The sequence below is a fragment of the Myotis daubentonii genome, chromosome 5, assembly GCF_963259705.1.
Source record: "Myotis daubentonii chromosome 5, mMyoDau2.1, whole genome shotgun sequence".
Classification (NCBI taxonomy): domain Eukaryota; kingdom Metazoa; phylum Chordata; class Mammalia; order Chiroptera; family Vespertilionidae; genus Myotis; species Myotis daubentonii.
The window spans coordinates 96637589-96662137 of NC_081844.1; the positions used below are offsets into that span (position 1 = coordinate 96637589).

The 24549-nt window shown below is 41.6% G+C and overlaps 1 protein-coding gene across 4 annotated transcripts in view; it reads right to left on the reverse strand.

Annotated features, from left to right (window-relative positions):
- EBF1 (EBF transcription factor 1) overlaps nt 1–24549 on the reverse strand; it is a 391814-nt gene that overhangs the window by 96490 nt on the left and 270775 nt on the right. For 2 of the 4 annotated variants that reach the window (XM_059699069.1, XM_059699067.1), the window contains exon 9: nt 6307–6437. In XM_059699069.1, coding sequence (XP_059555052.1) covers nt 6307–6437 — 131 coding nt within the window. Of the gene's footprint in view, nt 1–6306; nt 6441–24549 lie in introns of all 4 variants that reach the window. The other 2 variants (XM_059699068.1, XM_059699066.1) reach the window with 1 other exon arrangement.

Genomic DNA, 24549 nt, shown 5'->3' on the forward strand with positions numbered 1-24549 from the left:
ATGCTGGCTCATTCTGAAATGATTTCCCATAAAAATAAGTTGGGCTTGAAAGGTGTTTTTCAAAGTCATATTCCAAATTTAACACAACTGATTCAGACTGCTCCTTTTAGTCTTTAAAAATAAAGTTTATAATTTTGCATTAAGAATCTTCCACTTAGTAGGTAATCAGTAAGTATAGAATCAATATAGACTTGACAACTTACATATTTAGGAAAATGTAGGTGACAATGAATTATTGTAAACCCATGCCTTTAATCAACTTTGAATTAAACTTACACTTGTAAGCCTCAATACAGGTAAAATAAATGACATAGATATTTACATTATAACATTTTCAAATAGATGATATTTGAGAGGGTGTCCTGCTCCACCCTTCGTAATTTTCTTTTTTATTTTAATGGAATTGTTTCTCATATAAATGTGGTAGAGATAATGAGAGTTAGAGTGTCAATGCCATGTAAAATTTGGGAAGTATAGGCAGTATGTTAATAGGAAGTATATTAAAAGCCAATGGGATACCATGAGAAGACCAGATTCGAGAGGAAGCTGAATGGGTGGGGGAGGTCGGTGCCGGGAGCACTGGGCTGTAATCCCAGCATTAAGTAGCTAATGCATTCCCAGGGCAAGTCACTGTACGGCTCTGGAACCTCTTTTTCCTCACTTCCAAAATAAAGCAGCTGCCCTTGATGCCTGGGGAGGTTCCTCTAAGCCCTGAGTGTGTGACTCTCTCCATGTGGTTCAGTAAAAATCGAGGGCAGATAAAAGGCCTGGGAAACTTCCAGTGGGAACATATATGAGTTGTAGCCACTCATTCTTTAAGGTCACAGAGGAACAAATACTGGGGGATTTTTATTTACAATCCTTCCTCTGAGCTCTGTACACAAACAAGCATCAAAAGTGGAGATAGGAAAAAGGAAAGCAATCAAGAACTGCATTTAAAACCCCGTTATCCAACTTTTGGACCCAAGAAGCAAAATCGCTCCTCAGCCCCCAAATTGCCATTTACCCAACCACATTCACCCATCGGTTTTCCTCCACAGTGTCTCCTTGTGACTCCTCCCTACCTCTCTGGGAATGCAGTTGGAGAAAATGTTCAACTAATTTGTGCATACGGGGATGAAATTCTGGCTTCTCCCATCTGAGCCAAGTGGCCCTGGCGACCTTTAAATATTCCTGTCCTACACAGTCGCATGGCCTCTAATGGCAAGTATGCACTGACTCAAACTAGATGCAAAACATGAACGAAATTCTGTTCAGAGCCTCACAGCATTAAAGAATAATGGCTCTAAATATTCCTGGTCTGATCTGAATAATACTCTGCAAATATTTCAGACGATTCCCTCACCTCCACCCCAGCCCAACCACCTCATGATTGAATTTCATGACTTTATTTAATTAACATGAAATCCAAGTGCACATCCATCACCAATATATCTTGCTGAAGGTGATCCCTGCAAAAAGGCTCTGTGGTCACTAAAATTTGGGATGTGCCATGTACTATGTTTTGGGTGTTCATAGTGCATGACAATCTCAACAAAGCTCTGCAAAGTCCTAGACCAAGGACCGGTTGAATTATTTGACTCAACCTTTCCCAAACTTATGCAGAAAAACCTCCCTCCCTTGTCTCCCATAGGGTACCTATTGATATCTAAAGAGCTGGTATACAATATTCCATAGAACTACCTGGAAGATGAATTAGAGCAACATGGAGGTATAACTCTCAGGTTTATATCAGATACCAGAATCTGAAATGAAGAGGGGGGAAAATATTGACTAAGCACATATCAAGAGGGAGATCCAATTCTGTGGCTAATTAAATGGTTTTGATGAAGTTCAAAGAAGCCTTTTGCAAATAAACATGATAATTGCATATTGCAAGTGTGCTTGCTCTAAAAGTAGAAAAAATAGTGGAAGAAAAGAAGCCATCATCATTCACCTCAACCCCCCCCTCTAACTTTGGAGGGAGCCTCAAGGGAGTCAACTCTAGACAGAAGGAATTACTAGAATTGTAGCTGATTTCAAAGAGGATTTAATCTAAGCCCCTCATTTTCAGATGGGGAAACTGAGGCCCAATGACCAACACTGACTAAAATCTGGATACTCTGACTAAACAACGGAAGGACTGCAGTTAGTATGCAGGTCTCCTGACTGGCTCCTTGCCCACTGCTACCCCCACGCAGTCTCAGCCTTTGCTGGGGTGATAGTCATCTGCAGTTCTCTGCACCCTCTGCTCCTCGCCAATCCCACCACTGTACTTTCTTTACCAGCAGCTTAAATACCTTAAACTGTATGAATTTTCTGTGAGAGTTCAGTGATTAAATAAAAGGACTATGAGAGCCTCAATTGTCTAGCACAGAGACCCACCCATATGTAACAGGAAGCTTGACTGGTTATTCGAACAGCCTACTTCTGACTACACCACTCTCTCTGCCTTCTAGAACCTTGCCTCAAATTTGCAACTGCAAATTGAACACTGGATTATATAAACATATTATGAAACTCTCTAATTTGTTTCATGGGACCAAGTTGTTTTTCCAAATGAAACGCCAGCTTCCACAAGCCTAATTTTAATCACCCATAGTACCTAGCCCAGAGCTAGACACCTAGAGGCAAGCCAGCCAGTACTAATTGTTGAGAAATTACAGGAATTCAGAAAGAGATACTAAAATAATGATTATATTTACAAACTGGTAGCAGGAGCCCCTTCCTCCTCCAAATCACATGTTGGTGGGAAATCAAAAGCAACCAAGTACATCTCTGACCAAGAAAATACTCAACTCACATTAAAAATTAGGACGCATCCACCCTGTTGGTTTTCTTGGGTTTATGTTAGAAAGGAAGGGAGAGGTAAAGAGAGGAAGAAACATCAAGGATGAGAGAGAACCACTGATGGGCTACCTGCTACCTACTGGGGATCAAGCCCACACCCAGACATGTACCCTGACCAGGAATCGAACCAAGAACTCCTAGTTTATAGGTCGATGCTCAATCACTGAGCCACACCGGCCAGTCTACAGGTTTGTGTATTTTTTAAGTCTTCTGGGGTAAGGCAAGATAAGCATAAGAATATCAATAAAATAAGCTGTTTTAAAAATGAGAGAGAGAGAGAGAGAGAGAGAGAGAGAGAGAGAGAGAGAGAGAGAGAGAATAAAGAAAGGGTTAGAAACAATGAAGGAAAAGTAACAAGACAGTGAACCAAACTCACAGAAAAGCCATGGAGTTCACCAAAACTTGGGGTCCCGCAGGAGGCAGCCCTGAGTTAGGAGCAATGGTGTGCCACCTTTCTTCTTCCCAACCCTCAAGAGACAGTCAGTGAGCTAAACTGAACTAGTCATTTGCAAAAGATTGGGTTGGTAGGGAAAGAGCACAGATGAGGGCAAATTAAGCCAGCCCTATTTTCTGTAGCTCTTTTTAAAAATCCTTTAGCTAAAAAAGACTCAGTTGCTAATCTAAAATGTTGCCTGCCTGTCCTCACCCACAAGTCTGCTTCCTAAGGCTTTAGGCTATCCAGTGAGAAAATGGAGAAGAGATCAAAGTTTATTAATAATTAGAAGACCTCAATTTTAGAGGTGGCATGTCCTCGAGATCACATGGCCAGGGGACAAAGACTTCAGATAGATAGTGGTCTTACTCTAGCAATGAGGTCCAAACAGGTTAACTGTTTTGCCTAAAATCACTTATGAAAACAAAGGAAAAGACTGCCTTCTGCCCCCAACACAAGGCATGTACCTTTCATAAGGATTAAATCGCCCTCCCAGCCAGTGGCTTCACCACAAACATATACAACTAGAAAGTGGTAAAATCCTTGGGTCAAATTTTGGCATAAGGTAAATCATGGACGGTTAATAAGGTGAGCCCTGTAGTTGGACTGTCTAGGTTCAAATCCCATTTGATAACTAACAGCTCATTTAACTTCCCCAAGTGCCAATTCCTCATCAGTAAAATGAGAATGACATGGTATACAGATGTTATAAGACTTGCATGAGAGCCATAACAAATACTTAGTACCTGGCAAAAACTAAATGCTCAATAACCATTAAATAAAATGTCATGCTCTGCATTTTTCTATAAGTTTTTCATAAATATCTTCTCTTAAATATTCACAGTATCAAGTTCTCATTCTATCCAATGGAAGCCTAGAAAAATGATCCCAAAATTGATTGATATATTTTGCCCTTACCCAAATAAAAGGTACTTAACTACTACTATTATTACACTACGATGCCATCTGTGTGTTTTTTTCCTCCTCTTTCTGTTCTTCTTCTCTCTCTCAATATTCCATTTGCTTGCTCATTAACCTGGGCTTTTATTTCCTCTGTAAAAATGTACATTGTAGCTCCAATCCCATCTCTATCACTATTGGGCTGTGTGGTGTCGGGCAGGTTTCTTAAGCCCTCTGACACTCGGTTGACTCAGCTGACTGTGAACAAGGTGGAGGCGCATGTGAATGACTTCCTGATGGGTGGATGAACTTATTCCACAGTCAGCGTAGTGCATTTGGGCTAAGACAGGCAGGGGTGCTTTGTTTGATTGGCTTGTTTTGGCACAAGGTTTTAAATAAAGTTCAGATTAACTCACCTTATTCTCAGAGGTCAATGACACTTACTGCCTGTTCTGAGCCCCACTTCTCTTCAGACCTTACACTGACTGCAGTGACATGGATAAGTAACAGAATGACGGATAGAAAGAGGTGGAGACAGAGCCCACAAGACCTGGTTCAGGCTGTGCTTGTATAGACTGCTGTCTTCAACAGGGACGAAGATACCCGGCTGGCAGTCAAACATGCCATGTATGTGATGCTTCTGATTTTACAACCCAATGGTTCTGACGGAGAATGGGCTGCAGTCGGCATGGGGAGCTCAGTCCACCCTTCATGCCTGGGATGTTCCAACTTGGACTACAATTACTCTGGGGAACTAAGAAGCCCATTCCTGATTCAGTTTTACCATAGCTTTGATTCTCTAGCCAAGCACATGCCGTTTGCTGGCTGCATGAGAAACACAAACGGAGAGACCAGGCTGGCAAGGGGCTTGCCAGGGTGGACACTGGCAGTGAAAAGTGCACATAGAAAGCTTAAAAAGAAGGGCTCGGCTTTGGAAAGATAAACATAATCAACTATCGAAGTCTGTATTCTGCTTATCTCGATGGCCCCTCTGGAGAGAAAACACACATAAAACTTCTATATGGGATAAGCAGTGGTGGGAGAACCTCTAGAAATGGAAACAGAAAATCTGAGTTCTAGCTCCAGTTGCCTACTGACTTTTTTGTATGGCCACATGCACACCACATTCACTCCGTGGGCGCTGGATGGCTGCTTTCAGGTTGTGTAAGGAAGGATGTATTTCTAAGCCTCAGTATCCTTATCAAGACGAGATACATGCTAAGTAAGAGTCTTTACCTCGTGGTGTAGAAAGAGTGACATGATCAATGCCAAGCCCAGCACAGTGCGTAGCTCATAGTACTAGTAAATCTCAGTTAAGTTTAGCGGGTCATATGACCACTTGCAAAGCGAATGGAACGAATGGGCCCTATATATAGTACCTTGAAGCCCTAACATTGTTTTTATTCTAAGCTTTGGTGAGGTGAAAGAGAAGGGATTAGCTGGCTGGGAAGTGTAGGCTCAGAATTTAGAAAGCAAAGGCAAGTTTGCCATGGCATCTATATAATGGTGATGTTTACAGTTTGCAATCTTGAGCTAACTTGATTTTTGCTACACAAGTCAACTGGCACGTTAAAATAACGATCACAGTGCTTGGTTGCAGTCACGCACTGAGATGCCTGAGCCCTGTAAATTCCTAGGTCTGGTTCTCCCAGGTTCCCCCAGCAAATCGCTAGGTTTCTGAGTCACTGAATAAGTCAAGGACCACCTACCCCTAGATTATTACTGTCATTTGAATGGTGCTCCTTGAGGATGGGCCTACAAGAGACTCCACCTGCAAACATCCACAGATGACTCCCTTGCTAGAGTTTGGACGAGGCTTTTCCTATAGATTTTATGACCTCGTATCTCCTTTCTAACTGCCAATATCCAATAGACCTCCACCTCATGGCAAGCCCAACAGGACAAATGACCAAACAAAAACTCTGCCAGTGATAATGGGTCACGGGATGGAAGTCATTTCAGTGGAAAGGGTTGCCTCCTGGTAAGCCCAACGTATCTTGCCTAGTTTGCCGGAGTCCTGGACACTGGTGCTGGCCCACCCAGGGTGGCACCACAAATTCCACACACTCTATTAGACATTCAAGTGTAGACAGTATCTTCCACTAGACCAAGCTATTAGATATTAATGTTCAGACAACACCTACCTCACTCCAGACCAGCATGGTACCGAATATGACCTGTAACCCATCAAAGAAATTGTCCCCTATGATGATCACAGTCGCGCCTCCCGTCGTCCATCCTTCACTCGGGCTGATGGCTTTGATACAGGGAGTAGCTGCTTTTCAACACACATGAAAAAGAGAAGGAGTCTGCTGTTAGAATCAAACTTTAATGATGGGAGACTTGAGAAAAAGAAAAAAAAAATCTTTTATCTTTTCACGAACAAAAAGTCCCGCAAAGATCTCAGCATTTCTTAGCTGCATAGGACCAGAAACCTTAGGGTGCAATTTCAGTTTTTAAAAGCATTCTTTTCATTCTTTCTATTGAGAGACATGTTTTCCCCAAATCATTTTCAAACCTGAAATCTTATGAAATAGAATATTTAATTTACGAAAATATTACAGATTATGAAAAATGAACAATGAATGATTTTTTGGAACACACTGGAAAACTTACAAAATTGCTTCATAATGAAATCTACATCCTGAAAATAAAGCTCATAGATTTTTAGATAAACATTTCTGTCCAATGGGAAGCAGGAAAGGAGGCACAAGCAAAGAATTATTCTTGCTGAAAGCCTTTTGTCTGTAACACTAACATAGAACATTCCTCGTTAAAAATCATTAAGATTGTTTTCATTAAATGTTATGGATTCCATCTTAGAGGTGCAAAGTGTGCAGGTCACTTGGGGTGAATTATGCAACTGCACAGCTGAGTCAGGGCTGAACCACAGAGAGTCTCATGACCTTTGTTTTGCTGTCATTCCCAGGCATAAACTCCTAGAACTGACTTTTTCAGAATTTCATATCTCTTCTTTTTCCATTATAAATGGCCCTTGGAGATGGGGAATAATTTGCAAATACTGTAATTCCAAACAGACTGGAGGTGGTTTGCCTGATGAGCATGGTGTACTTTCAAGAGAATTGCTGGGCATAGATGTAATTGTAGGATTATGTTTTAGAACTGTCTCAGAGGGTACCTTCCTTCCCCTGAGGATTTTTAACTCTGCGATGCCACGCTGCTTTTGCCATGATTACTTTTATGAACACGACCAAAGCAAAATTCTAGAGTGAGGAATGTGTTGTGCCAGGAGAGAAAATGAGACCCTCCTCTATAAAAAAATTTATTAAGTATCCAAGCCTGACTTTTCAAGTATTGAAGCCAATGCGAGCACCAGTTAATTTTAATGGGACCAAAAACTGGCAAAAATTGTTGGACTTTGTCAAATTTGGCAAAAAGTCATGCTTTAACTTTTGCAAGAAAGAAAATATGAAGCCCAGCCCAGTGGGACCATTGCTCACGTGCAGCCACACAAACAAGCAGAGTGGGTTTGATTTTGGTTCAAATTAATCTTATAAAATTGCACAGAGAAATTAGAAAATATCCAAACTAAACATTTCACGTTGGCTGAACTCAGAGTAATGCATTGACAACTCAAACTGGGCAGCTCGGATGCCGTTTTTCTCCTCCACTTTCTCCCCAAAACAAAATAATTAATCAAGAAAATGTAAATGATTCATGACTTGAGAAATTCCTGTCCCATTTTTAACACACATAAAGGTTGTGATTCACAGTTCCACAGGCCTAGGGCTTTTTCTTAAGCAACATTTTTCTCTAAAAGTAAAACAGGTTAACATGCATAATCAAGTACCCCAAATCAATGATAAACTATGATGTATGATTTCAAGCAAATTATGAGAGAAATAAACTACATTTCACAATGATGTAAAATTCTTCAAATAAAAGCAGTTTGGAAACATTCTAGTTACGGTCTCAAAATCTTAACTCTTAATTTCACACTCAGTATATTCAGTGGCTACAGTGGAGTAGAAGAGGTCTTGCTCTTTCTCTTGATACTTCTGAGGAGAATGGAATATTGGTTTAACCGAACTGGCCTGGACCGCGTCCCTCCTGATGGGAAAGTGCAGAACCCTGTGGTATTAATAAATGTGGATCCTGTGATTACCTTCATAAAACACAAAATGGTCTTGGCGTTTATGTATGGATTAGCCTGGGGATTTCTTTTCATTTTTAAATTCTTATTTTGTGTTTAGTCACACAAGTATGTTTCTTTAGATCAGTGGTTCTCAACCTTGGCTGCACATTAGAATCACCTGGGAATCTTTTTTAAAATCCTGATTTCTGGGCCTCATCCTCCGGAAATTCTGTTTCTTTGTTACTAATGTTGTGGCCCCACCCCATTACAAAGAAACAGAATTTCCGGAGGATGAGGCCCAGAAATCAGGATTTTAAAAAGATTCCCAAGTGATTCTAATGTGCAGCCAAGGTTGAGAACCACTGCTTTAGATAAATATGGTCTCCTCCAGGCTTTCTCATCATTGTACAGAAGGAGCCAGAATGTGCTGGTGTATCTTTGAGACTCACCTATAGTTAAGATGTTACAACAGCATAGCCAACACCTGCTGGATTTAGACTTGAGCCCCTCCCTCTTCCTCTTCTTTCCATTTGTTATTTGTAGGATACAGAAGGCATGTAAATGTGTGTGTGTGTGTGTATGTGTTTGTGTGTGTGCTTTCAAACATTTCCTGAGAAAAACTGTGTCTTCAAATTTTGTGAGCAACTGTCCAGAAACAAAGCTAGATGCAACTTGTCAGAAGAGAGAGAGAGCAACAAGTTTGGTGAGGAGACAATATATGACACTATCTTATTAGATTTTTGGAGAAAAAAAGTCTTGAAGGAAGTACCCCAGGAAAAGAGTGGCACTTCTCACCACCTGGTCCATCCCACCTCAATACTCACTGTCATCCACTGTCCCTGCCTGGAGACTAGACGCCATTTTTAGAACAGGTAAGTCATGCAGCCCTTTCTAAGTTTAGACCTCGCCTGGTTCTAGAGGTGCTCTTACACATCTGTATGTCCTAGCAGTCTTGAGCAGAAGCTCTATAGTACTTCCCCAGTGGGAAGCTTGGAAAATATGTAAAGGAATCATGGACTGCGCCACTGAGAGAGAGGGGTGAGAAAGAGATGTACCGGCATTTAGTGCCAGGAGGCTAAGAATGCTGAGTATCTCTAACTCTGCCTGCGATGGTCCTCCAATATGAAGAACTCTAAAATGTCAATAGTGCAAGGTAGGAAATACTCTACCTAAAAAGACCAGGCCCAAGAACAGGTGTTAAGAACTGACAGATCCATACAGGTCAAGTCAAGAAACACAGATGAATAAAACAGTGCAGGGTCTCAGAACAAGCATGAGATGGAGAGATGGCCACTGACACTAGGAACTGGAGAAGCAATGGGGAATGACAGGACGCTGATGGGATGACGGTTTGCTGAATACATCCCCCACCTAAAGGTGTCACTGCAACTCAGCTCCAGCCATCGGTAACTCCACACAAACACAGGCCCCGGCTGGGGGTGGGACTTCAGAAAAAAAGATGGGAACCCAGATTTTTCTGTGAAATTTCCAAATCTGTAAATGTTGGCAGCTAATTCAATAAACTGTGTTGGCTAAACAAAATGTTTATGAGTAGATTTAACTCATAGAATACCATTTTACCCTTCCACCTGAGACACGAATTTGCCAGACTAAACGCAGCCCAGGAAATACTTGCAAATATGACTAAACTAAGGTACTCAAATGTCCACAGCAATACTGACAGTAAAATATCCAGGAGTCTAGGTGCCCCCAGCTAGAGAGTGATTAAATAAACCATGGTACATCCATACTATAGAATATTAGGAGTGTCCTTAGAACAGATGAAAAGAAATTCTATAAACTGACATGGGTAGCTGTCAAAATACATTAGGGAGGGAATAATGTAATTTGTAATCTGGAGGATAGTGTAAACTTGTTTATTTAAAAATGATATATATGAGCCTGTATGTGCATAAGTATGTGAGAGCATGAGTGTGACCTTGTATGTATGTGTGTGTGCGTGTATGCAGTTACCTGTGAACAGGTATGATAGACAAAGGTCTGGAAGGATGTACACCAACTCTTGTCAGTGGGTCCACATGCAAAAGGAATGTGACTGGCGTGGGACCGACAGAGAAGGGTGACCATTAAACCTGACTCTGTAGACATCCGTAGGGTTTGAATTTTTTCAATGAGCACATGTTAAGGCAATGCGTTATTATACATAAAAATTAAATAACAGCAGAACATTTAGCTCTGTGAGAGATGAAGATTGTACTTTTTAAAGCAAACTGGCGGTGATTTTTTTAGAAGCCAGGCTGTGCTGAGTAACAGAACCTGAGCCTCTCCTTCCCCCTTCCTTTTGGGTGACTCTGAGGAAGCTCAGTCATCTAAGAGCCCAGGACTTATTTCTCCTGCACTCAGGATACCCAGGGAACCCCTGAGGTAAGAGGAGGAAAGATAGTTTTTAATATAGTCGCAGAAGATGTAGTCAGTGGAATTTGAGGGTGAAAAGAGTTATAAAAGAATTCAATCCAGCCCAGGAGTCTAATAATCAATAAAATTCTATCGCCAAGAAAACATTACAAAATGGGGGACGGAGAGGGGGTTTGAATACAAAACCACTTTTACCAGCCAAACCTTGATTTAATTAATAAATGTTCTTCCTCACCAATGAATTTTCACACGTCTAGGTAGGTATCCACAAGGACTGCTAGCCAATTCCTGCTTGCAAACCTTATTAAACACAAAAGTTCCGAGGGGTTGGTATTTTTGCTTTTTTTTTTTTTTTTTTACTTCTCCCCCCACCCCCAACAGCCACCAAAATAGAGGAGATTTTCCTTCCTTCACACTATGACAATAACGTGATTACCCCACCACAGTTTAGCATAATGGCTCTGAAATGCTCATGGCACATTGCAGAGTTAAAGTGGAAATTATTAGGTAGCTCTTCTTTGTTATAATAATGATCACTCCACAAATAAAAGCTCTTCTCCCAAAGGTACTGCAAGGCACAAAATGCTAATTCTGGAGATTATGTGTGCGCTTTTATTAAATATTACTATGCCCTGTCTGTCTGAGGGCTTCTTTGCTCTGATTGTTTTATGAGTACCATGTTAATGTCATTCCCATCTTGCTAGCAGCAGGCACACATTTTAGCGTTTGCATGAGAGTTGATCAAAGGCCACGTGCTGGGGGAATTGCTGAGAAAACACGGACAAGCGATAAAAATCTAACAGATTAATTGGTTTAAATTTCATTTCAGGGTGTTGAACTTTGGCTCGGGACTCTAATACTACACCGTGAGTCAGGGCCTAATTACCAGATTTCCAATTTGCTTCTGAACAATGGTCGGGGTGAGGAAAAGAGAGGGAAGAATGAGGGGGTGGGAGGGAGGGGGGAGAGAAAGAAACTGCTCAGCCTCCAGTACATATTTAACAACTAAGGTTCTGTGTGCAGACAGCGGCGCCAGGGGATTCTGATGTCACCTGCTCTACCTCCTGAGCGTTTACATTTCCTCCCCATAGCCGTGGAAGGCAGAAGAAACCACACGTGCCCTCAGCGGTTTAAAATTTTCTGATTTACAGGATCAATGTTACAAGATTCGAGTGCCAGCTCACCGGCATTGGAGCATCAGGCTCTTTATTAGCAAGGTGAATTTATAATCGGGAATCGCCCCTCCGCCTCCAATAGAAATGATGTATTTCACAGAGAGAGAGAGAGCAAGGGCCAGGAGAGCCATGTTTACCGCGGGGTTTATGGGTGGCCTTGGGAATAAGGGTTAATTGAGCTCAGAGGTGCCTGCCCATTGAGGTGAATTAGTGGTGTGCACGGCAATCAGCAGGGTCCCGGGCTGCTCTTACTTTCGCCTCTGAAATCTCTTTGTGCTGTGATCAATACCTCACTTGTTTGGGGGAGCTGTAGAGGTGATCTGGGTTCAGCATTGATCATCTTTTATCCCCCAAACCAGGCTTTCACAACAGTTGGTGTCCCGTTAAGGGACCTCACTAGAGAGCCATTGTTGCGCTTTTATTCCCCACTCCTATATTCAAGTTCGCTGAGGAAACAACACTGGATCAGTTGCTAAAATGCACAAATTTAGTAATGTTCTAATCCCATTCTAAATCTCAAGGTGAAATCCCACAAACTCGGGTATAAGGTTCTTTCCCATTTCCATTGTGTGTGGCTTTGAAAAGGATGCAGACTCTCCTTCTCCGGCATTTTATTAACCAGAACTCTCCATGGATGAGCATTTCCACAGAGCGGGTCGCTGATGCTTACAGCGGAGACGATGTCCGCACCAGCCCGCATAGCTTCTGAATAAAGCCAGAAAGATGCAATTATATTAGGTGCATTTTAACATTCCGTGTTATAGGATTAGATTACAGGGGATTCTGATGTCACCTGCTCTAAAGAGAACCAGCTGTTTAAATTACACATCTACCCCTTAGAGCGAGCTTGAAGTAGTCATTTACCCTTCCCTCTCTAAGCCGTGGTTGCCCCGTGGGTGCCCACCTTGTAGACTTCTGGCAAAATGAAGCATGTGGCCACTGGTGTTTTGTGCCTGGTAGATAGTCCCCTAGATGCTAGCAAATAATTATTGTCATTATCATCAGCTCCCCATTAGCCAGAGTTTATTTATTTACTAGAATGCCCTGTAGTCTCATCACTGAGAAAATGTAGTTTATTGGAAAACTTTCCTAGGAACTTCCAATCCAGTGACTTGCTAAGCAGCCAGCTCGATCCACAGAGGCGGTGGAGTTGGCATCCACCCCTCCAAAGTAGAATGTTTTCTTAAGGCTCTCATTTGCCTGGAATGAATATTCATGGCAATCTTTTCAGAGATGAGGAATTGACTTTAATTTTATTGTCCCATGCTCTTGAGACTTGGCAGAAAAGGTTGCAAAACCCATGAGCTCAGTTCATTTCTTCGGGACAGTTGTGGCCCCATAAAGTCTCAGGCCTTTCTCCCTCGTATCTACTTGATTTGGGCGAAGTTGTGCTTGGAAGAAACCTGTTCAGAGACAATGGGGACACAATGTATCCCCACTTGGACTCAGCACACAGATTTCTGGGTCTTTTGAGTGAAATGACTTTTCTGACTGCACACAGCTCAGTGCCACCAACACCTGTGTTCTCTGACCCTGGCAACTGGCAGCTACTGGCCAGGAAGGAAGACTGGCCCTCCTTATTTTCACCCTCTACAGGAGGCATATCTATTTGGGGTCTACCCACCCTCTTTCTGATGCCTTAGAAACCAGTTGCAGTTATGATGCCTGACCTGAACCCAGCGCCACCCTGCGAGAACTTCACTTGCAGAATCCTAATTGCCCCGCAGATTCCTGGGCAGATACTAGACCACAAGACTGGATAGTTTCCTAACTCGAGGGGGTAGCAATATTTGTAACTCTTACTCTCTTGCTTTGAGTTACCAGATTTATTTCTGCCTTCCTTTTTATTTTTCAGTAATTGGCTTATGCAGTTAAGCATTTTATTGTTTATTAAGGTTTTAATTTTGTTTTGTTTTGTGATTGGTCTGTATTTACTATTCCATCCACTAGCATATCTAGATATTACTTGGCAAAGAACCATATATTATACATGCAAAAGAGCCTCTCTCTCTGTGTGTGTGTGTGTGTGTGTGTGTGTGTGTGTGTGTGTGTCTGATGTGTTTGTCATTTTCAAGAGAAATGTAACCCATGATATAGAGATTTCTCAACTCCAGATGCAATTAAATCTATTCAATATTAAATGAGGAGATCAAGAATTTCAACTGTTTTTCATCCTTTATTCCAAAGTGACTTCACTTGGCAAGAAAGCCCTTTGCTTTGACAGCATTAATGGTTCTCACATAAAAAGAGAAAAGGGAAAAGTCCTGGTCACAAGATGGAAACACATATCCAACACTCATCCATATCAAGGCAGGGTTAACCTGGTAGGGAGAGCTAGCACCATGTGTATCTAAACTTAGCACCATGGGTAATTCCAAACTATGCCATTTGCTAAACAAAGACCAAGCCCAAGTTGTATCTGCCTCCTGATTGTTTTGTAGCTTTCCTATTCTATTCTGAATTAGCACAATTCCTCAACAGTCAGTGGACATGGCATTCGAGGAAGGGAAAAACAAATCTTGGTGTAACAGTTGTAATCTGAACATGCCAGGGCAAGCGCTTTTGTGTTTCTAAGTTTGTCCACCTGAGATCCACATCTGTACAGGTTCACTATACACCGTTACTTAGCAGTGAAAAATCTTTACATATTGATGCACATATAACTTCTACATTGCACTTGTAAGACCTGTTGAAGGCTTATTGATTTAATGACATGCAACACAGCATTGTTTCATAATATGCAAAATAATGTTTGTTAAAAACACTTTGGAAGCTTAGAATTTTATAGCTCAAGGGCGTGAGAATGTACTGTTCTCTGCCTCATGTTTGATCTGTCACATCCAAAATTGAAATGCACAAAATATTAATCCTGGAGCAGCTAATAACATATATTACCATCAGCCTTCCTTATTTCCCCCCACTCCCCCCCCTCTCTCTCTCTCTCGTTCTATGATTGTCAGCCACACCATTGCAAAGTAATGGGGAAAAATTGTCAAGGAGGGTTAGATAACCCTAAAAATTAATTATTCATGGGTCCAATTGTGATATTCATTGCAACAATAGTAAATTCACTTGCCTCTGATTATACAATAAGTAAATAACTAACTCTTTTCTTCCTGGCAAGAACAACTTTCATGCACAAATTTATTTTTATCCCAATTCTCCTGATTATCCTGTTGTGAGAAAAGTTCTATACATTAAAGCCAAGGAAGAAAGGGAAGTGAAAATAACTTTCCAGAAATGAACACCCAATCTTATCCTATATAATAAAAGCCTAATATGCAAATCAACCGAATGGTGGAATGACCAGTTGCTGTGATGCACACTGACCACCAGGGGGCAGACACTCAACCGATTGGGGGCAGCTCCTGTGTTGAATGTCAGCCCCTCAAGAAGAAGGCGACCAGCGGCGGCAATTGGAGGGCAGGGCTGGTCAGAGGGCGGCACCAGGCCGCCAGCCAAGGTGGGTGCCAGCGGGGCCTCCTGATCGCCCCACCCACCAGTCTTCCCTGACTGCAGCCCAGGCCTAGGGACCCTACCCTATATATTGGAAACAGTCTCTTAGATTTAAAAATTAAAACTCTAACACTGAAAGAACAGGATGATGCAGCGATGACATGCATGGACTATGGCTTGCACATTTTGTGGTCAGCCCTGATTCTGACACTTAAAACTGTGTGACAAAGCCAATTACTTAACTTCTCTCTGCTTCAGTTTTTCCACCCATAAGATGGGGAAAATGGTGCTACTGCCTCAGAAGGATCATGTTATGTATTACTTTTTATAATCGGGACAAAAAAATGTAGCTGCCCATACAACAGCAAGATGCCTTTCACTTGTATGAAAAGCATGCAGCGTCCCAGATTGCGAGAAGGTGCAGGCCGGGCTGAGGGACACCCCCGCCCCCAGGCCTGAATTTCATGCACCAGACCTCTAGTATTGTAAAGAGGAAACAATTTTCAGGTTTGAAAAAAAAAAAAGTCACTGCTTCGTCAAGGAATACTCAGGTCTTGATTCAAAAGCCATCATCCTGGGCCTGGAAAATCATAAAGGCAAATACAAACAAGCCTAGTGGAAAATGTGTGACGTTAATCTTGGCTGGAGTCATATTTTTAACAGGCCTTGAATGTTTGTGCCGGATTACCCAGATGGTCATACAGGAATCGGCCTGATAGGATTAAACCTTTATGCCGAACTCTGCTCCATCTGTTCGCCAAGGTTTCTCTCCCCTTATCTGAATATGAATTTTTAGCCTTCTTGGGTCTTGGAGCTGAACATAAATTCAGCATTAAAAAAAGACACATGCAGAAAAATTAACATTTAGTTAGTTAGTCTCCGATGAGATAACCTCGGTCTTTTTTCTAGAACACATTTTTGGTGAAGAATTTTCCTCAGAAGGAATTTAAAAGTATGCAGAATCTACTTTTGTTGTTGTTGCTGTTAGAGGGCTTTATCTTTCTCTCCTATTGAATCCTGGGGCTCACTCACATCTCTGTCATCAGAGAGGTTTGCATGGATGTTTGCCCATGGAAATGGGAAAGGAAGAAGGGGCCTCCTCTCTGCAGAATCCAACTGTAAGAATAGATGATATGTAACTCTGACCAGATGAATGATCCAAGCAGAATATCCTCATGTGTGTTTTGTTCTCTTTTCTTCCCATTACAAGAGGATTGGTATTAGTCATAATGTGACAAAATTAGCTTCAATAGCAGTTTCTATCATTTTCATTAGGTTTTCTGTGTTTTTAGGGAGGCCTTTCTTTGGAGGGAGGGGTGTAATTCAGAGCTTCATCTTGAATGAAACAGGCTGATGTTAGCTTTGCCCTCCTGTGCATAAATCCCTAGAAACCATGATATTATTTATCAGCTGGACAAGTTGGGTTGGGGCAAGTTTCAGGACAGAGGCTACTAAGTTACCAATAAGCCAAAGTCTGGTAGATGGTTCTGGGGTTTCCAAACCTGTGACCAAGGAAGGAAGGGAGGGTTCTGACTGCTGGGCTCAGCAAAGCAGGTCAGTGTCAGAAACTTTCGGGCAAACAACATGCAAATGAGTACGTTGCATGAAAGAGGGATCTTTGAGAATCCTACTTTGTAGCTGGTATATGGCAATGTGATCATTCGATGTGATCAATGTGCGCTTGTGGTGGAAACCGCAGAGACGGCAGGCAGCCCACGGAGCCCTGGCTCTGGGAATATCGGATCCCTCTAGCAGTCAGCAGGCCACCATCGCCTTTCCACAGTCCCCTTGGCAGCACTGGCTCTGGGCTCTATGCTCTCATGAATGACAGGGTTAATAAAGCATTCTTATTGGTAGGAATGGACAGTCAACATCTTGAAAACACATAGCCTTGGCTCCTTAAATCAACAAGAATTTTAGCTGGGTAATAAGGGGAGGTTTCCTTTCTGAAAGGAGGTGATGCTGTGTGATGAAGCCCACTAGAAAGTAATCTCTTGTAAAATGAACATGCCCCCACACAGCCCAGTGTCTGTTCTCCACATTTTATTCTAAACAAGGACGCCTGACTGGATGTTCATTCCCATTACTTGCATCTGCTTTGCCCAATACAGTAGCCACTTGCCACATGTGGCTATTAAAATCTAATTTTCAATTAATTATTTTTTAAAAAAAGAAATTATTTTCTTAGTCATACTAGCCACATATCAAGTGGCCAATAGCTACATGCAACTTGTGACTATCATGTTGGGCAAAACAGAGATAGAACATTTCATCATTACTGGAAGTTCTATTGGACAGTGCTAACCTAAAGATCAAGTTTAAATACCTGTGCCCATGATTGATAAAGAATAATCAGAGCTACCATTTAGGGATGCCTTCCATATGCCAGGAGCTTTGCTAGGAATAATTACTCTCTAATACCACCACCAATGATCACAAAATCAAATGCTCATAGGGCCAGACAGAAAGGAAAGTAACTAAAATTAGCTAGGGGCAACACCATGGGAGAGGTGGGGACTGTGGCTAACTGTAGAGTATATGCCCCACCTAAAAGGGACACAACTCTTCTGTTTGATCTAATTGTTGTCATTTGAAAATGTGATTCCAGCACTACCAGATCTTCTGAATACAAACATAATTTGCAAATCCAGAATTTTATATAAAATTTCATTACTTTTCATTGTAAAGCAACAAATATATCATTTCTTTAAGCACCATACAAATTAAACTTAAACATACCTCAGCCCTGGATTCAGTCCATGATCTGACTCACCCATGTGCAACTTCTATAAATCCATGCAGGGCCAAGAACCATCGTTTAGTTATTAATTTCTGCAACTACATAACTAATACTGCCACTAATTCATCAAACAATAAACACAAACCACAACCACGGTCAATTCTACTTCTGATTGTTCAAGGCCTCTCCCAGAACCATACAGCAGTCCCCGCTAGCCTTCCCCTGCCCTGCAGGAGATTTTCTGTGAGCAGTTTGGGAGATGAGCTCCCTGCTCCTAAAGGATTTCTATTGTCATCATGCAAGACAGCGTAGATAGTGACTTTTTAAGGAAACTGTGTTTTGAATGTGGACAGCATCTCGAAATCAACCTTGCCCAACCTTTAGCAATGCATGACTCCTGCTTTGTGCTTTTCTGAAAAGCAATACTTATATTTCTCTCCGCGACCGAGGCTGCCACTGCTAATGTAGTTGAGTGAACTTTTATTCTGGAGAGCCTTATCATCCTGAGCCAGTTTCCTCTCCTCCCTGACACATTCAGTGACGCTGCACTCCAGTGTTTGTTAGAGCACAGATGTTTCCGTGGTGATGATCAGTGACGTCACCAGCACCGGAATGTGTATCATCAAATTTATCCAGACAGAGCTGCAAAGAAGAGTGGGAATTCCACTTCCATTTGAACTTCATGAGGATTGACTCAGCTTTCTCAGCAATTACTCGGTGGGGTCTGGGCTATTCAACCTGAATGCCAAAGAGCAAACACTCACACTTGCCTGTTTGTGATTCATTTTACTATTGGATTTAATTATGCGAAAAGTCCCCTCTACATATCAAAACCCAGATTAATCTTCCTCCCTCAGATGCCAGCTTTCAAAATGTTCCTGCCCTGACCAAAGCTTTCTGGTGTCTCCCATTAGCCTACACATCAAGTCCACCTCATGAGTCTGGCCAGTTCTCCCTTCCAACCTCATTCCTCAGCTCTCCCCAATTGCAGGCAGGACTAGGCAGCAGATAAGGCCGCTAGCTCTGGATTCAGGAGGCCTCAGAGCTTGCTGTCCAGCTTTCTCACTTAGCAAATTACTTGGGCAAGTTACTTTCCTTAAGCCTCCATTTTTACCACTTTAATTGGAAGTAATAATTATGAGAGAAGCCACCTCATGAGGTGGTTGTGAGGTTTACATGAGTTAATCTGCATGTACAGAGTGTGCAATGAATAAAAATGTGAAAGAAGACCAGAAGTTGCAGGAGAAGGAGGAGGAAGACAGGGAAGAAGAAAACGAATAACTCAATGACAGGCTCTCCATATTCACTGTCTCCCAACAAACTTTGCACATCCCTACCATTTCTTTTTCAGGAAGGTTATACCACTCACTTCCACCCAAATAGTATTTGCCAAGAAGACTGGTCTTCTGTGTGAGGCTATTTCTTTCCATCTCTACACTAGCCCTTCAGGGAACTTTTTCATGTCTTTACCATTCATCTGCCACTTACTGCACTTTTCCTTTAACTTTTATCTTGATATATGTATGTGTGTATGTGTGTAGCTGGGCATGTATGTATTATGTAAATCAACCCTACTGTCAATCAACCCTATGCATCCCTTGCAGGCAGGGACCTCATTCATTCACAAACTGGATAGACAGCTCTCTGCACTTAATCAATACCTGACAATTAACTCGCATGTTAAGTTTTCACAGGGCTTGTTCATACATTATCTCAATTATTCTTAATATCAACCCTGAGTTGTAGGTAAGCAGATGTTATTCTAAATTTCTACTTTACAAATGAGGTAACTGATCTCAGACACTCATTTGAACTTGAGATTTTGAGAATCCACAATTGGTTGACAAAGTCAAATATTTAAAACACCCAAACTACCCTTAAACTGTGGTATTTATTTAAAATTTCTGCTCAGTTTGGCTAAAATATTCACTGTAATCATATAAACACAGCCAACGTCCCATAAAATCTTGGTTGTGCAATTCCTTATTCCCAAGATAGAGGGTGGATATTTATTAACTTTACAGAATATTACTTCTCTGTTTCCAAGTAAAGTTATTTTCCCCTTAAGACTCAGCCCCATGTATGAATTATAGTAAAATCTTTCTCTACCTTCTTCTATTTCCACGTTCAAAATATGGCATCCTCATATAATGCCGCAGGTGCCAACTTAAACACAGGAGCATTGAAAACACTGCCAGACTTCCAGGCTGAGAAGCTTTTCTATTGTTACAAGTTGGGCCGCTAAATACACAGAGTTTGAACATCTAATACCAGTGATAGCAGCACTATGAGAACTTACATTTTTAAAGCGTAGGGTAGTTCCCCTTAACTTTCATTTTCAATCTGGATATTTTCCACCTCAGTGGTGTTCATTATATAATTTTGCACATATACAACATAATTAAAGTTTACTGATTAAATAGGTTATCATAAAACAGTACCTTAATAACTAATAACATTTTCCCCATCCGTTTTCTTTTTTTAATTTTATTTTCAACAATAAGAGTTGGATTCCACAGGCTTTAACTAACCAAATCAAGAAGAGTTTCTAGGATTTTGCCAAAGTTGAAAGGTAGAGGAATCTGAGGTACAACTTTATAGATTTGTTGCATGTAATAGTTACTAGAAGAACACAGCTGGTTTGATGATTCAGCCAGATTTTAGCAAAGATTGACAAAAATTCTCTTTTCTCCTCTACAAAGAAATAAAATACATTGGAACTGCTGAGACACATTCCCCTCACCCATCACCCCACACATAATGTCCCTAAAAGCATCTAACTCAGGCCCAGCACATAGTAGGTGCTCATATTATTGGCTTACCAACTGTGCTCAAAAGAGAAGTAGACAAAGAATAAGGAATTAAATAAAGTTCACCATTTGTACCAACCACATTAATTTTAATCAGTCTTTTAAATAACATCTAAAGTCTACTGCTATTTGTATGTATTTTATATATACTCTTCTCTTGAAACTTTTATTACTTTGCCCCAAAGTTGATGAAAGAAACCCATGTGGCCCTGGCTGGTTTGATCAGTGGTTAGAGTGCTGGCCTGTGGTCTGAAGGGTCATGGGTTCGATTCCAGTCAAGGGCATGTACCTAGGTTGCAGGCTCCATCTCCAGCCCTGGTCTGAGTGCATGTGGAAAGCAACCAGTGATGTGTCTCTCTCACTTCGATGTCTCTCTCTGTGTGTCTGCCCTCCCTTCCATTCTCTCTAAAAAATCAATGGAAAAAAATATTCTTGGGTGAGGATTAAAAGAAAGAAAGTTATGTGTTGAGACGAGGCCCCAAACCTGGCATTGCCTGTGCCTCGACTGCCCATGTTTTCCTGCTGCACGTCTCCCCAGAACTACAGGTGATGAATGTGGGTTTGAACGACTGATGTCCAGTTGATTACAACTGTCTACTAAATAAGCCAGCAACATGGGAGCATATGTTCGCATATACAATATTGGTTAACTTCACAGGTTGGGATAAAAATATATTAGTACTTGGGTTCTGCTTTCATGCTTAGTAGTCAGAGAAGTATTTGGCCAATTCAGACCTATTTCTATGCTCTGTGGGCTGGCGAGTGTTACTTTTGTGTTTTACTTTTCCTTCTCTGGTTACCATCTGGTTTCCCAGGTCTGTTAGCCTCTGTTATGACTGAGCATACGTTTAAGCAGGATTTTAATTACTAGGTCATCTCCCCGCCAACTTTCCAGAGGTAGGCTGGCAGAAAAAAATCCTACAATCCATGCCTCAGACTTTCTCTTGCTCCTCTCCAGGTAAATCTCTCTTTTTCCTTTCTTTCTGAGGATGCGAAAGTCATGCTGATGGCATCATATTCATCTGATAAGGATGATGATCACCTAATTTCTATAAAGTTTCATTTCTGTCCACTGAGTATTTCAAGTTGCAGGGCTGGCACAGGGAGGCTGAGATGGGATGCCTGATAGCGTGACGTGATACCAGGATTTTTTATCTTAACCCAGAAAAGCACCTTCCCATATATCACTGCATATGCCAACTAGTGTTCCCTGGGGATTGAGCACAGATCTGGCTTTTCAATTTGCCTTTGAGTAACGTCGTCAATTTGCTTCCATTGAAGCAGGAGTTATATTACGTGATCAAATAGCAGGAGAACTTCTCTCCACCTCTGAAGTACTAGTATAGCGTGAGGTGATTAGCATTGACTTAACAGTGGAAAAGAACAGTGGTGATGACCGCCTTGTGTCAGCTACCTGGAGGTCCAATGCTACAGGTGCAAAACCAAACCCTTCTAGGAGCCACAGCCAGCTCTTCGAAGGATGGCCTCCGTTTCCCTCATTGCTGATTGGAGAAAATAGTAGTGCCCTCCTATGGTGGTTGAGAGCATTAAAAGAGATGATACCAAGTGCTTAGCACTGAACCTGATAATATCAGATGCTCAAAGCCTGCTCTTATAAGAGCAGAATTATCTTCACGGCAAACACTGGTCTCAAGCTAGCATTTTCCTGGGCAAAGAGTTCTGTTAGCCTGTGATGAAGAAAATACATTGACTCATATCTCCAAGTAAAAGAGAAACCAACCTAGGAGAAATTTCCAAATTTGTTTTCTCAGAAATGGATCTCAGACCCAGCACACCTTCCCAAACAGCCCTTCCACAAGCTTCTGGTATTTTGTCCCCACATGGAATTTTGGACATTCTTTCCCCTCCACCTAGAAAGCTCTCTCCTCTTTGCTTGATGGAATGGCATTCATTTTTATTTTAAATTTTAAAAATATCCCTGATTCTTCAGACTTGGCCGAGTCCCCCTGTTGAAAGCTCTCTTAGCAGTCTATATTTCTCCTTATCATGCTTACCATCATTACACTTTACATAATTCTGTGTGCAATTACTTGCTTAATATCAGCACACAGATACACACACCCACGACTATATGCCTCGTAATGTCAACAGCTATCCCTGCCTGTTCACCTCTGCATCCCTATTGTCTAATATAGCAGGCAGCCAATAAATATATGTTAAATAGATGAATGAAGGAATGGGTGAATAAGCACATGAACGAAAGAAGAATGATCAGAATTGGGAAGATACTGAGGAACCAAACAGAGTAGCTTAAACGTTGAGAAGTCTTCTGGTGATTATTAACAATTGTCCCTACACCCTCACTGTGCTTCCTCGGTGGATAAGCAACTGACTCTGTGGAATCCAGTTTCCTAGGCTGACCTGGCCCTCACTCCAGCTGCAGACACTCCATTCTCTTGGGGGTTAAAATTAGCACCAGTGCGTTCCCCCTACAGCAGGCTCTCATCATGCAAGGGCCCAGGTGGATCTTGCTGACAGATGTTAAGGTTAGAAGGAAGGGTAGCAGCCAGATGAGAAAACAGAGCCACCCCTTTCCGGAGGTACCAGCGCTTCCTGTCTTTAGGCCTGGCTGGTTCCTGCCTGCCCCACCCCTCCCCCATGCATCAGTTTCAACACAGTTGCTGCTCTTTCTGTCATTTGAACTCAAATCCTATCTCGGAAATTGATGGGCGATCCTGCCCCTGACAACAGAATGTCAGCTCTGCTCAGTGTCCAGCTGGTTCCATTTATATTACCATAATGCACTGCCTGGGTGGACCCGGCTGAGTCTGTCCTTGACTCAAATCCTTCCTTTCTACGCTAATTTCTCCTCTTCAACATGCAGACACTGCTAGTTTAAAAATACAGCGTTAACGGCTTGGGAGACGTTTGGGGTTTTCGTTTTTTAAATCCTTACTGGAAGATGTTTTCCACTGACTTGCGGCCCGCAGGCCACATGCCTCGTTTATTTGGCCCATGTTAGCCTTTGAGTTTGACATGTTTGTTTTACAAAGAGAGCAAGGGAGAGGAAGAGAGAGAAACATCAATCAGGTGTCTCTTGCAAGCACCCCTATGGGGGATCAAACCCGAGACCTGGGTATGTGCCCTGACCAGAATCACACCCACCCTTTAGGACATGGGACAATGCTCTAACTACTGAGAACACCAGCCAGAGTGGGAGACATTTTGATTTTTGAAATCCTATGCAGACATTAAGTCTGTTCTAATGATAAACTGAGCTAAAAATATTATTTTTAAATAACAATATTTGACTTTAAAAAAATTCCCCCCCCCCGGGTCCTATTTCCTGGTAACTATAAAGAATTACTACTTCCCCACCCTTAACAACTCTAAAACTGTTTCCCATACTTCAGTCCTGGCTTTGCTGCACCTCAGTACCACTTACATTATGACTTATTATTTAGTTGCAATTCTGTTTATATTGACGTACTTTCTCTTTAAATTCAGTCTTGCCCTAAGCAATAATAGCTGTGAGACTTTAAAATGCTTTGGTGATTTTTGTTTTTTGATTATTTTTTTTTTGCATTCAAATAGATAAATACTAGTATATATTTTTAATTTTTTAAAAACATTTTCCCCCATCTCACATACTGCATGGGAAACCTAGTCTAAAGTTCACTGCTGAACATTGAGTGGATTAAACATTATACCATCTCAGTTGAAGGAATTCAGAGAAAAGAGAAAAGAACGTCAGATTAGAGCTACCTAAGGCA